This window comes from Abrus precatorius, unplaced genomic scaffold, assembly GCF_003935025.1.
Source record: "Abrus precatorius isolate BTA unplaced genomic scaffold, Abrus_2018 Scaffold8, whole genome shotgun sequence".
Taxonomy (NCBI): Eukaryota; Viridiplantae; Streptophyta; class Magnoliopsida; order Fabales; family Fabaceae; genus Abrus; species Abrus precatorius.
In genome coordinates, this window is record NW_020874428.1 from 30943469 (window position 1) to 30957691 (window position 14223).

Consider the following 14223-nt stretch of genomic DNA (forward strand, 5'->3'; position numbering starts at 1 on the left):
TGCCTATCCCTTGTTCATTAATATTCACAACTCCATAATTAAATATCCAAAAAAAAAGTGTCGGTGAAGAAATATCGAAAAATAAAAATAAGTACCATCGTTTAGATAAGAAAAAACAGTAAAAGAAAACATCGTTCATATAAGATATACAATATGAATTCGATTGGTTAAAAACATAGATAGAACATGTAATTATCGTAAGCATCTTTTTACATGAAACCATCGTTAATTTGTTATCACTTTTCAGCTCACTTTTGTAACAATTATTTCTTGCAAAATAGCATTACTGAAAATAAAAATAGTGTTAATGATGGAAAAACAAACACACGTGACAAATTTGAAAAAGGTTCAGAAAAAAGAGAAAATTAAAACAAAAATAATGAGTTAAAGGAGTGAAAATGCAGTGTTGCCAACTGTCGGCGCGGCTCTGCTTTGCTCCTTCCTTTCCTAGTTTTTTCGCTCTGTACTATAAATATGCTGTTCTTTTTTAAGACACCACATGGATTTGGCATTGGCAGTGCAAAAAAAGAAAGAGATTTTAAATTTTAATTAGATTTGCAGTGAGGTAGTTTCCCGGTAACGCTGTGAAATCCATCTTTTATGTTCTTTGTCTCTCATCGGATCTTGGGTTCCTTCTCTTTCCCTCAAGCTATTCACTTTCCACTTCAATGTTCCTTTTTATTATCACAATGGCTACCTCAAGCTAGTTTCAAAGTTTATGTCTTTCTCCAATTTCATGGGTGCCCAGTTATCTTTATTTCATGGTTCATCATATGTGGCTGCTATGTAACTATATATGCTATTGGGTATTTACTAATTCTTAGTACCAAGCGGTTTTACTAATTAGAAGAAGACCATTTTAAGAATTTTAGTTTTGTGTTACTGATTGAATTTTGTTTCTTGTTATCGTACAGGGCCAGTCCAATCCTGGGATTACATTCTTTTTTGAAGAAAGTGATTTTGGTTTATGGATTGAGTTCAAAGATTTAGTTCCTGGAGGCAATTTATAAGACATTTTTGGGTTGTTCTAATTTTGTAGGGTAGGGTAACAAGCAAGGAGAAGTTGGATTAGTTTTGTGTCTTTGAGATGGATCATAGAAGTGTCAAGGATGAGGGTGATGAAGTTGATCTTGAAAGTGGGTTGGTAGTAATTGAAGATGATTCAAGGAATGTATCTAGTCCAGGTAATACAAAACAAGTGGCTTGTGTATACTATGATGAGTCAAATTTAACTGTAGTTTCAATGGACATGGTGAAAGTGACAAACAAGTTGTTGGGGCAAGACTCAGTGGAATATGAAGAGAATACCATAGTAAAGGAGAAACGTAAAAAGTCCAGTAATAAAAAAGCTCCAAAACCTCCAAGGCCACCACGAGCTCCATCATTGGATGCAGCTGACCAAAAGCTAATCAGGGAGATTACTGAACTTGCCGTGTTAAAGCGTGCAAGGATAGAGCGCATGAAAGCCTTGAAGAAGATGAAAGCTGCTAAAGCTTCTTCTTCTTCTAGTAGCAGCATGTTTGCCATGGTTTTCACTGTCGTCTTCTGTATTGTGATAATACTCCAAGGTAATATTTGTAATAAAAGTAACTTTTAATGTGCATATGCATATTCTTTTCTAATCTTCTGCTCAAATGATATAATTGATGGAAGTGTTGTTAATGGTTCATGGTTGGGTTGGGTATTCTTTTGCTACCTTTGGATTCTGCAATTTCATTGCCTCCTATGCATATTGGTCTTATTTTCTGAGCTAGGCCACCAAATTGCATGATTATTACTTCAGTATTATGTTTGGTGAATTCATCAAAAATCATCTTTTTTGTAAAGCCTACATATTGAATATAGTTCTTCACATCAGTATTTATAAACTAGAGTCTAGAGATAATTGAAGTTTATATTTGTTAAGTATTATCCCATGAATTTCACCATGTTAAATTTCTGTTCATAATTTAATGATAGTTATGGTTCTTTATTCAATTATAGGTTGGAAAGTCAAGCTATGGAACAATTTTACTATGAATAGGGAAAAGGAAAAAGGAAAATACAAACAAAAAAAAAAAAAAAACTTTAAAACACAGTACTTTCAAATAATGAACACAGTCCAATTATTATTTATTATTTAAAGACGATATCAAGGAATTTTACTGTTAATCAAAGTTTTCAAGACTACTCAGTCCCTTCCATTTTTCTAATATCATGTATGTATGTTCACTCAGTATTTGGTGCTGCCAACCAGCCCAAATATTTTCTCTTTATATTTGACTCCTCGTGGTTCAATCTGGTTATTTAGATTTAAATAATGATTCAACTTTCCCAACTAACAACTGAGAGAATCATGATCACCGTTTTCCATTCCCTTGATGGATAATTGGAATCAAACAGCTGCATTTGCCCTTTATTTCCTCTTTGATGTGTAAAACAATTGGCATTATAATAAATCACCTATTTCTTGTGTATACACTTTTCTAGCATACAAGATGGCCATCAAAATGTTCTGATTACTCTATTTCCAGTTATCTGATTATGTTTCACCCGTATTTGAGAACACTCTGTCTTTTATTTTATGGTCTACAAATTCCCTTTATATTATGAATCAATCATCCAATGTTTTTGGTATAAAGTTACCTAATATGCAATATGGGAATCGAATTCATGAGAACAATGCACTCCAAGTGGTCTTCACTTTCAAGATGTTCTCTTTACAGGTATGTCATCCGGAAAAAGTTCAGTGGTAAGTTTCCAAGGATCTCCTGTGGCTGCAGGAGGAGCAGAGGGTGGTCTCATTGATGTTCAACACCAACTCAATCCATCTTCCACTGACTCAAATTCACCCGGTTTAGAATCTCACAAGTAAGTTGAGATGCACATTGTTCATCGAACCTCTTTTCTCAGCACATTTCTTTCTTTTTCTATATCATTCATAAAGAATTTAACACTAGTGTGGCAACCTTGTAATATCATTATTTTTACTTGATGGTACCTTGCAGAATTGTAAGGAAAGTCACTGGTGTAAGACTGAGAAGAGATTCAGGTTAATAATGCAGAAAAAATGACAAGAAGAATGCCATTGTCAGTGTCATATGGTATTGTGCCCCATCTTCTTCTTTAGAAAGCTCTTTTTCTTGTCTTTCATATATTAATGTATTTCATTTTAACGTGACTTTGTGTTGGGCAATTTATTATCCTCTGTATGTATGTAAATTGTTCAATGATAGGGTGAGTTAAATTGCCTTAGTTGTGTTGGTTATAGTGGTGTTCCTCAGCAACTGCCTGTTGCATACACTCGTTGAAGGAGATTTTGCTTTTGAAGCTCTGCAACCATCTGTAATCACCTGATCATTGTGTATGAAGTATGATTTGTGATATTCTTACACTTCTACACTACCTCTATTTTCTCTCTATCCTTCTCTTACATTACCCATGGTAATCTTTGACTTTTTCCCTTTTTAGCTCTCATCAGGTGTATACAACTAACTAAGTGTATGAATATAATTTTTTCCAATTGTGAGGGAGAAAGTAATGCCATTCCTATGATTTTGTAGCGTGTCTTTCTATGATTATTCATGAAACATAGGTTGAAATTGACATTTGTTGGGAGACATGACAAGAGCATTCAAGAGGGAGCTGAAATTCATTTGATTGAGGAAGTGATAATACAATAGCAACAAAGTGAATTATGTACTTGTAGAATTAATTATTCATCAAATTTATTAACTCACGCATTTGGAAGAAAGAAGATTGTATCAAACTCACTAACCAAGCTAACCAAACACAAAAACCATATGTTTTACTGTATAATACCCCTTGCAAGTTGGAAGAAAGCTGAATGTAAAAACAAAAAACGCTGACACACAAAGCGCCAAACGGAGAAATCACCATTAGAGAGACGGCACGCTTACGTGGATCAAATTAGATTAAAAAGTACCACGTAAATGCTATAATCATGAGAAAAAGAGGTAAAGTTAACTAAATGGAGAAAAATATTTTCGTTAGAATCACACTGTGACCTATATATTAGGAGAAATTTTGTTTAATTAATTACCCACTGACAAATTAATAGAAATTTTTTTAAAACTATTAAGAGAAGTATTAATTTTTTTTAACACTTATACCTTTTTGTGAAAACAATTACATAGTTATTATTATTTTTAAGCATTATTATAAAGTACTGTTCTTTAAAAACAAAAGCTGAAAATCGTTACTCACTTTGATTAGTGTCATTTCAAATGAACAATATTGGTTTATGTAATTCACTTTATGTAATTCACTTTTCCCCTTTCCTGTGACCCTCTGAAATTTAGTTTCTCCATCCCTCCTATCTTATTGTTCTTATGTAAACTAGTAAGGTCACCCGTGCATCGAACGGATAAGTTATTATGTAATAATATAATATTATAATTATTAATTATAAAATAAAAAATATTTTATAAAATTTGTATGATAATTTTAAATTATTTTAAAGTTTAAAATTAATTAGTATATACTAATATTATTATCAATAAAAATATTAATTATTTAAAACAAAAAATTATAATATATAACTTTATAAAAAAAATTATATTGGCATTAATTAAAAAATAAAGTTTTTATTTTTATAATAAACTTAATTTGAATTTTAAAAGATTTATTTGTACACTACATTTATAAGAGTTTTTGTACTTTTTCAATCACAATCTTGTATAAAGATCTTTAATTTCTTTTGAATGGTTACTTTAAAGACTACTAGATATAATTGACTACGAGAAAAAAATAGTTTTGGAAGGAAAATCTTAAGAATGGCAATAGGTAAGGTACTATAGTACCCATCTTTATACCTGCGTTTTAAAAAAATAATATAATAATAAATTTAAAAAACAATATATATATATATATATATATATATTAATACTAGTATTTTTAACTCATGTACTATAAAAAAGTATTTTCTCAAAAATATAAATTTTTGAAAAATTATTTTAATGAATTAAATATTTATAATGTATATAAATTTAAAAGAAAGAATTTTAATAAAAAATAAATGGCCACAATAAAATTTTATAATAAAGAAATATGTGTATATAAAAAAAATTATACTTTTTTATCTGAAGAAAAAATTAATAAATAAGAATTAACAATAATTTTTTATATTTTATATATTTTCAAAAACTTCTTTGAACGTAAATAAATAGTAAGAATAGTATTATTTAGATTTAATAGTTGTGCATGTAATGCACATGTTGTATAAGAAAATATTATTTTAAATTAAAATATAAAAATAAAATTTAAATATTATCAATAAATAATAAATTTACAGTAATAGTAGGTGATTATAAAATTTATAAAATATTTACAATATGTTTATTATTTATCATTCATTTTATGATTTAAATATTAATATAATTTTATTAACAAAAATATTTGTGTGAAAATTATTTTATATGTGTGTCATATATAAATAATATTTTTTTTAAAAAGTCAATCTCATATTAATTATGTAATAATTAAATTTTATTAGCCTAATTAAATGATATAAAATAATAAATAAATTTTTCTATTAAAAATATTAACCAAAATAATTTTTTTGGTTTACTTTATTATTAAATATATTTTATATTAATTTTATATAACTTCACATAAGTAGTATAATAATATAAAAATTCAATACATAGTTGTAAAACAAAATTAAAACATACACACACACAAATATATATATGCGGGTATGGGACGGGGTGAGTACTTAGATACCGATATCGCACCCGTCCCCATTAAAATTTGCAAGTTTTTACCCACACCTATATCCGTACCTATGTAGCGAGTAAATACTCTACATATTCTGGGTAAATTTTGTAGATGCTCATCGGATACCTTACTTATTGTCATCCCTCCCAACATACTTAAGAGATTGACCTTGATTGATTTTTTTTTTTTGTTATTGCAAAAGAAAGAACAATTGAAAATTGTCTTTTTTGAAACTTAAAAGGTGTCCTACTATATGAAAGAGTCAAAAATAATCTTGGTATGAATACCTTTTGACTAATATTGTTTCTAGAAATAATCTTAGCTTCAAGGATATAATTACTAATTAAGTTTCATTGCACGCGCCAGAAGATTGATTTATATTTCTTAATAATATAATAGAAACACAAATCTTCAACTTCAACTCATGTGTAAAAGATCGAATGATATAATAGTATTAAGAAATTTTGAAGTGTGAAATTTGCATCGTCGTGGAATCAAAACTAAGATATGTTGTTATACACTTCAACTAAAAAAATCTAAAACAGCTTCAACTTTTCATCGACCAAAATCATCTACATGTTATTGACTTGACTTTTATTTATAAACTCAAAAGAAAATCACAAATGAATTATTTGAATCATTATCCTCAAATCAACTTTCTCATGTCGTATTTCAGAAAACATTGAAATAGTAAGTACCATTTTGGAATAATATTATTTCAAACAAATAACATGTATTTTTCTTTATATATATATATATATATATATATATATATATATATATATATATCAAATAAAATAGATTTTGTTTCTTACTTTTAAATAGTTTACGTCTGTCCATATAACTGTATTTACAATATTAAAAGCATTTGATTATTTATTTTACATTTTAAAATGTAACATGCATAAACTTATAAATTTATAAACCTATATTAATTCTATTAGTTATCAATTTCTAATAATAAAATTTAAAATAAATATTAATATTAAAATTCAAAATTGTTTTAAACATTACATGAATGATTAACCATTAATATTAAAATTTAAAAAGACCTTACACGTTGCACCTTTCAAATATATAAACTCATGTTAATTCTTATTTATTCTATTGTTTCATGACTTTTTGAATATATAAACCCATTAATCTGTATTCAATCATTCCATTATTCTTCATTAATCAAGTATCAATTATCAGTTTCTAATAATAAAATTTAAAATAAATCATTAATATTAAAATTTAAAACTGCAAATTAGAGATAAATGCATTTATTTGATTTAAATTAAACCATTAATGTTTATTATTATAAGAATAAATGCATTAGTATATTAATATTTATGCAATTGTGAATGTATTAATTATCAGTTTCTAATAATAAAATTTAAAGTAAATCATTAATATTAAAATTTAAAGCTGCAAATTATAGATAAATGCTTTAACTGATTTAAATTAAACCGTTAATATTTATTATTGTAAGAATAAATGCACTAATATGTTAATATTAATGCAATTGTGAATGTAAATTTTTCTCTAAAACTCAAAGTAAACCATTAATATATTCAAATTTGCAAATTAGAGATAAATGCATTCAACTGGCTTAAATTGAACTATTAATATTTATTATTGTAAGAATAAATGCATTAATTTTTTAATACTAATGCAGTTGTGAAGGCAAATTTTTCTCCAAAATCCATCTACTTTTATATATATAAGAATATAAAGATAAAGATTAATTATTCATGTTACATTTTAAAATGTAACATGCATAACCTTTCAAATATATAAATTCATATTAATTCTATTAGTTATTAGTTTCTAATAATAAAATCTAAAATAAAAATTAATATTAAAACTGAAAAATGCCTTAAATATTGTAAAAATAATAAACCATTAATATTAAAATTCAAAATTAACTTAAATATTGCACCTTTTCGAATATACAAACCTATATTAATTCTTATTTATTCTATTATTACATGACTTTTCGAATATATAAACTCTTTAATTCTTATTCATTCATTCTATTATTTATTCATTCTATTATTCTTCACTAATCAGGTATCAACTATCAGTTTCTAATAATAAAATTTAAAGTAAAACATTAGTATTAAAATTTAAAACTGTAAATTAAAGATAAATGTATTTAGCTGATTTGAATTAAACTATTAATATTTATTATTGCAAGAATAAATACATTAATATATTAATATTAATGCAGTTGTGAAGGTATTAATTATTAGTTTTTAATAATAAAATTTTAAGTAAACCATTAATATTAAAATTTAAAAGTACAAATTAGAGGATAAATGCATTTAAGTGATTTGAATTAAACTATTCATATTTATTATTGTAAGATTAAATGCATTAATATGTTAATATTAATGCAGTTATGAAAGTAAATTTTTCTATAAAACTCAAAGTAAACTATTAATATTAAAATTTAAAACTACAAATTAGAGATAAATGCATTCAACTGATTTAAATTAAACCATTAATATTTATTATTGTAAAAATAAATGTATTAATATGTTAATATTAATACAACTATGAATGCATCAATTATTAGTTTCTAATAATAAAGTAAACTATTAATATTAAAATTTAAAATTATAAATATTTAACAAATTTGAATTAAACTATTAATATTTATTATTGTAAAAATAAATATATCAGTTTATTAATATTAATGTAGTTGTAAAAGTATTAATTATCAGTTTCTAATAATAAAATTTAAAGTAAACCATTAATATTAAAATTTAAAACTGTAAATTAAAGATAAATATATTCAAGTGATTTGAATTAAACTATTAATATTTATTATTGTAAAAATAAATGTAGTAATATGTTAATATTGATGTAGTTGTAAAGGTATCAATTATTAGTTTATAATAATAAAATTTAAAATAAACTATTAATATTAAAATTTTAAACTATAAATTAAAGATAAATGCATTTAACAAATTTAAATTAAATCATTAAATTTTTTATTTTTAAAATAAATATATTAATATATTTTCTTTTGAAACTCATCTCTAAATATTATATTATTTAAATATTAAAAATTAATACTACATGATATGTTAAGAATCATTGTTTTATACACACACCTCAAAAATATATCCTAAAATTTTTAAAAAATTGTTGTCCCAATTTTGTTTTCACAAAACATTTTATTTTATTTATATTGTGCAATATTTCTATTCTAACACATGGTCGATGAAAGGGACTTATCCTTTTCTCTGAAGAGAAATTCTCCTTGTTCAGACAAAAACAGTAAGGCATGGGACATTAGTTGCGTTTTGAAAATGACGAGTGAAATATAATAAAATTAAATCACTGATATATTATTTAAATACATTATGACAAAACATAATAAATTTTCACTCCATTTGTAAGAAGAAAAATAAGATAATTGAAGAAAAGGGGAAGGGACAAATTCCATCATGGTGAACCCATTTCATTCCATCTCTTACGAGCCATGAAAACAATGCATATATTTGCACTTGAAAGACAGGTGTGGCTCTTGCAAGTTTCGGCAGAGAAGCCATCATTCCAATTTGGACTCTACCGACTATTGTGCATGTTAAGGAATAGCTAGGCATGTGATCTCACATGTGACTGCTTCAATCTATCACTGATCCGACAAACAAAATTAAGAAAATGTTGACAAACCAATCTTCATCAGATAGGAATTGGATGTCTATAACATAACACTTCAGTTTCCATTCCGTAACGAAAGAAAGTTCTGGATCAGTGAAACGCAATTCAGCAATGTTTGCAGTTCCAGACCCACTTTTCTTACTCCAATTTCATTTTGCTAACATAATTATGAGACTATGCTATCCTATCCTATGGTATCGCAACAATAGGAGGATAAAAGGGTAGCACTGTAGAAAACCAAGATCTTGGCCCATGGTCAAATCCATGACAAACATATTCGTAGTCCTAGGTGCCGTAGGTTGTCTAATATAACTAGGTGAAGGGACAAAAACTTCAGAATTATAACATTAACATGTTTCATCTTTAATTTTTTTTATTTTTAGTGTTTAAATTCAGTTATAAAGATTAAAATTAACAAATTTTATTTTATTAGAAAAAGTTGATTGAAAGACTAAATACATAATCGTCGAATAATCTATTTTGATTTAAAGGGAAACCAGGCTCATAAAAGACAACAAAAGTTGTAAGAAAAAGTATGGTTTATATGTATACAGCAGCTTTAAAGTACCCATAATTATATCACATTAGAATTTGTATACAAACCCAAGCATCTAACTAAGAGCAATTATTTATGGAACAAGAATTAGAGCACTAATAATAATTAGGGTAGAAAGGGGAGGGGAAAAAATCAGCCATTCAATAATAGTTTAACTATGGCTGCAGCCACGTCCACGAGCTTCTGCATAATGCTATTTCTATCACTTATTGGTGACTGAGTTGAGCCAGAGAATTTCTTGTCACAAGAAGTTACTTCCTTCTCAGCATAAAATATGTTGTAACTGGCAAACCCAAATTGACCTTGTCTTATGGCATCAGCAGCTTGTGGGAGAATGTATTTCACAATTGGAACGTAAGACTCAGCACAGAACGCCAATTGTTGCTCCAATTGTCGGTCTGTGGTTTGCTTGATCAACTCTTCAATATAACTCAGTGTGTCAGTAGCATTTGCCAGAATGTCGTTCACCATTATGAGTGCCATGCCCTTTGGATCATCTTTGGGGGTTGAAGGATTTGAATGTAAGATTGAACTGCAGAGGTCATAAAAGGGTGTCTTTTTGCATATTTGGTCTATCAAATCCTCATTTTCACTCCCATCAGAGGATTGAGTAGGTGTGAAAAGAACACAGGATAGAAGAAGAATATGGACTGCAAAAGAGGACACGGAGAGTGAGCTCATCCTCATTTTCTCTTGTGATTGGTAGGGGAGTGAATGACCAAGGTTCTTTCTTGGCTGCTATTTAAGGGTAGTGAGGTTAATTTGCTCGTTGATTGAGTTGAAAAATTGAGATTTGTTTGCTACTAATTGAAAAAAATAAAAATTCATGGGACCCTTTACATGGGTGTATTTTAATTTTAATTTTTTAAAAATTGTTTCAATTATCTTTTAACGATGCCTGGTTAATTAATATTTTATCACATCTTAATTTTTAGTGAAACTATACCATCAACAGAGATCAAAAGTAATGAATTTAGATAAACTATAGACTAAAATAAAAAATTAAAAACAAATTAAATCTCACAAAAGTTTTAAAAAAATTAAATAAATAAACTCGATAGTTTCCTGTGGTCTTTTCAGATATAATAATTGTCACAGGTGTGTTGTTTGTTTGCTTTTTGTAAACATGGGCTACAAGTGCCAATGCAATTGCGTCAACACATTGATGTTAAGGTTAATCCTCCTTGTATCACGGACATCTTGTTTCAGCTGGCTTTTTTGTTCCCAACAGTGCCACATCTTCCTCTGTGTTCCCACTGCCACCCCTGTAAGATGACAAATTAGAGATCTTTCGAGATGATGTAGTTCATTAACCCTTTCCTTGGGAATCAAAGAAAAGAGGGAGCACAGGACATAACTGAGATTACGTTCATTGAAGACAAGATCTTGATGATTACATGTGCTACCCCTATCTTGTTTTCTATAAAGATCAAGGCATTGCCATCGATATATCCTTGCACAAAGACACACTAACAGCAACCATAATTAGCACAGCTTCAATTCAAAGAGTCACAGTTATCAACTGTCTTGTTATTAATAACAAGCATAGCATCATTCTTTCTGTACCCTCTATATTGCCATTGAACACTTTTTAATTGCTTTTATGCCGACATGCTTGAACATTTTCCCCACTGCTCGTAGCCTGAATCAAATCAGTGACAAAAGAGGACCTATTAAGAATTACTTTTAAATATGGAATGCATTTTAAATCTTAAAACAATTGGTTTAAATGATTAAAAATTGTATATTAGTTGGTAATTCTTTTTAACTTGACAATTACTTGGCTCTCCAAAGCGAATCAATTTTATATAATTTGATTCGCATCTTGTGGTTGGGATCACAGGAAAAGACAAAATGGGAAAGCTTGTCGAGGTTCCAAACGAAGGATCGTCCCTCACCAATAGCTGCTGCCAAAGGGTCCCCTACTTGGAAATTGAACCAAACGTCCTTAAACTCTGTGAGGTCATTCCAACCTAAACGGGTATTAAACGACAGAAACAAAAGGACGAACCAGTATCCATAAATTTTGTCGGTTCGATGAGCCTTTCCATTTCTACTTTCTAGAGGTTCGACAAACCAAAATAATTTTCTAACCCACAATTAGTTAACAAAATTAAGGGGAAAAATAAGTAAAAATCAATTTAGTCCTGAAATTAACATTAATTATAAGTTAACTTGATCAAACTTTTATGGAAAAAATAAGATTAAACTTTTACAGAAAAAAACTATTTATTATCTTAATAAAATAAAATAATAATAAATATTATATTTTTAAATAAAAAGTCATTATCTATAGATATTTAAAATCAACCTTAATAATGTTAATAAAATTGTTATATATATATATATATATATATATAATGTGATTTTTATATTTTAGAATAATGTTAATTATTTTATTATTTAGTGCTAAAAGATATTTTATTAATTTTTTATGTTTTATTTTTTTAATAGTGGTTATTAAATAAGAGATTAATTAGATTGACTAAGAAGTTAGAGTTTTATATGATCCTTTGACCACATTAAATAGCATTTACTGTTGATTTAATCTATAACTCTTTAAATTTATATTTTTTATATTTAGTGTAATTAATATATTTAATATAACATATATAGTTGACGTTCTTTTTTTATATTTTAAAGAAACGTTGATTTTTCATTTACTTGATGTCGAAAAATAATTTACTAAACTTTTCATGTTTCATTTATTTTATAATAATGGATATTAAATGAGAAATTTGTTTAATAACGTGATAAATTGGAGTTTCGTTTGACTCTTTGACCATGTGAAATAGTATTTAATATTTATTTAATTTATAGCTATTTTCGAATTGTATTTTTTTAATTTTTTTAATCTTAAATTTAGTACTGAATTTAAGAATATAAAAAAATTATTAAAAAAATATTTATTATATTAAAGTTATAAAAATGTAATAAATATTTTATTTCAATAAAATTTTACTGTAAATATTTACTTAAATATTTTAACTTTTTTATAATAATTTAATTGTGAATATTAAATGAAAAAGTATGAGAGATGACATAAGTTAAGAGTTTTGTATGACTCTTTGACCATATAAGATAACGTTTACGACACAGTAAATATGATAGAATAAAAAATATAAAACATGAGTTAGATTAAGAGACAATAATAAAAGAGAATGTTAAACTTTTACTTCATATTATATTTAATATATATTAAAATAATATTATTTTATTTAATGTTTGAAATAAATAAATAAATAAAAATAATATATAAATTCTATTTAAATGATAAAAATATTTTTTATTAAAATTAATATAATTTCAAAAAAATTAATTTATTAACTTTTCAATAATAATATAGATCAAAAATTAAAAAATATTCACGTGTACAAATATTATTACAGTATTAATATTAGATTCTAATTATTTTTTCATTTTTTTACCATTAAATTTTACTTTTAGAATAAATTATAATAAAAAAGTATGTATAAAAATTAAAATTATAACATATAAAATAAGTAAACAAATTTTACATAAATTAATTTTCAAAAAGATAATTTATATAAATTTTTTAATAAAAATTATTGAAATTATATAAAATATTAAAAATACTATAAAGTATGAGCAAAAATAATGAAAAAAAATTAAATTCTAAAAATTCTTGACTCATTACCTTCGCAAAGTAAGAATTTGAATTATTAGAATAAAATAAAATATTACAATATCTTAAATTATTATATTTTATTGTTCAACAAACGTTAAGAAAAATTAATGTAATAAATTATGGTATTTTTTATATTATTTTAAGAAAAACATTATTACATGCATTTAATTTATTGTTATTTTTAAATTATAGTTTTTACATGATATATATATATATATAATTTTTTATATTAAAATAATATTATTTTCTCGTTTATTTAGTATTAAAAATCAATTTAGTGTTTTTTTTATTTGTTTTGTAATGGTAGTTATTAAATGAGAGGTGGGTACAATGTTAAGACAAGTTGAAGTTTCATGCAACTATTTGACTATACATGACAATATTTAAATTTATTTTAATTTTGACTATTTTTTAATTATCTTTTTATTTGTAGTATATTTATATATATTAATTTGTCATATTATTTATGAGTATTAATCTTTGAATGAAATTATTTTTTCTTGTATTTTTAAATAAGAATGTGTTTAGAAATATTTTCAAACAAAAATATTTTTAAAGATAAGTTTTTAACTATGCCAAACAAATTCTAAATTATATATTGATTTTAATTTAATATTATTTTGTATTTTCAATTTTCCTTATT

General features: G+C 25.6%; 2 protein-coding genes across 4 annotated transcripts; one reads left to right on the forward strand and one right to left on the reverse strand.

Annotated features, from left to right (window-relative positions):
- The first annotated feature begins 785 nt into the window (after positions 1–785).
- LOC113847120 lies at positions 786–3658 on the forward strand. 3 transcript variants are annotated; one of them, XM_027476004.1, is made up of 5 exons: positions 786–806; positions 915–1568; positions 2706–2850; positions 2988–3083; positions 3575–3658. In XM_027476004.1, the coding sequence occupies exons 2-4, from the start codon at positions 1088–1090 to the stop codon at positions 3034–3036; spliced, it is 675 nt and encodes a 224-aa protein (XP_027331805.1). In that variant the 5' UTR covers positions 786–806; positions 915–1087; the 3' UTR covers positions 3037–3083; positions 3575–3658. The 3 variants fall into 3 exon arrangements, with proteins under 3 accessions (XP_027331805.1, XP_027331806.1, XP_027331804.1); XM_027476005.1 differs by lacking the exon at positions 3575–3658 and adding an exon at positions 3264–3465; XM_027476003.1 differs by lacking the exon at positions 3575–3658 and having other exon boundaries at positions 2988–3532.
- A 6274-nt stretch (positions 3659–9932) lies between these two features.
- On the reverse strand, positions 9933–10673 carry LOC113847895 (cell wall / vacuolar inhibitor of fructosidase 1-like). Its single transcript, XM_027477222.1, has one exon. The coding sequence runs from the start codon at positions 10616–10618 to the stop codon at positions 10064–10066; it is 555 nt and encodes a 184-aa protein (XP_027333023.1). The 5' UTR covers positions 10619–10673; the 3' UTR covers positions 9933–10063.
- Positions 10674–14223: the final 3550 nt, after the last annotated feature.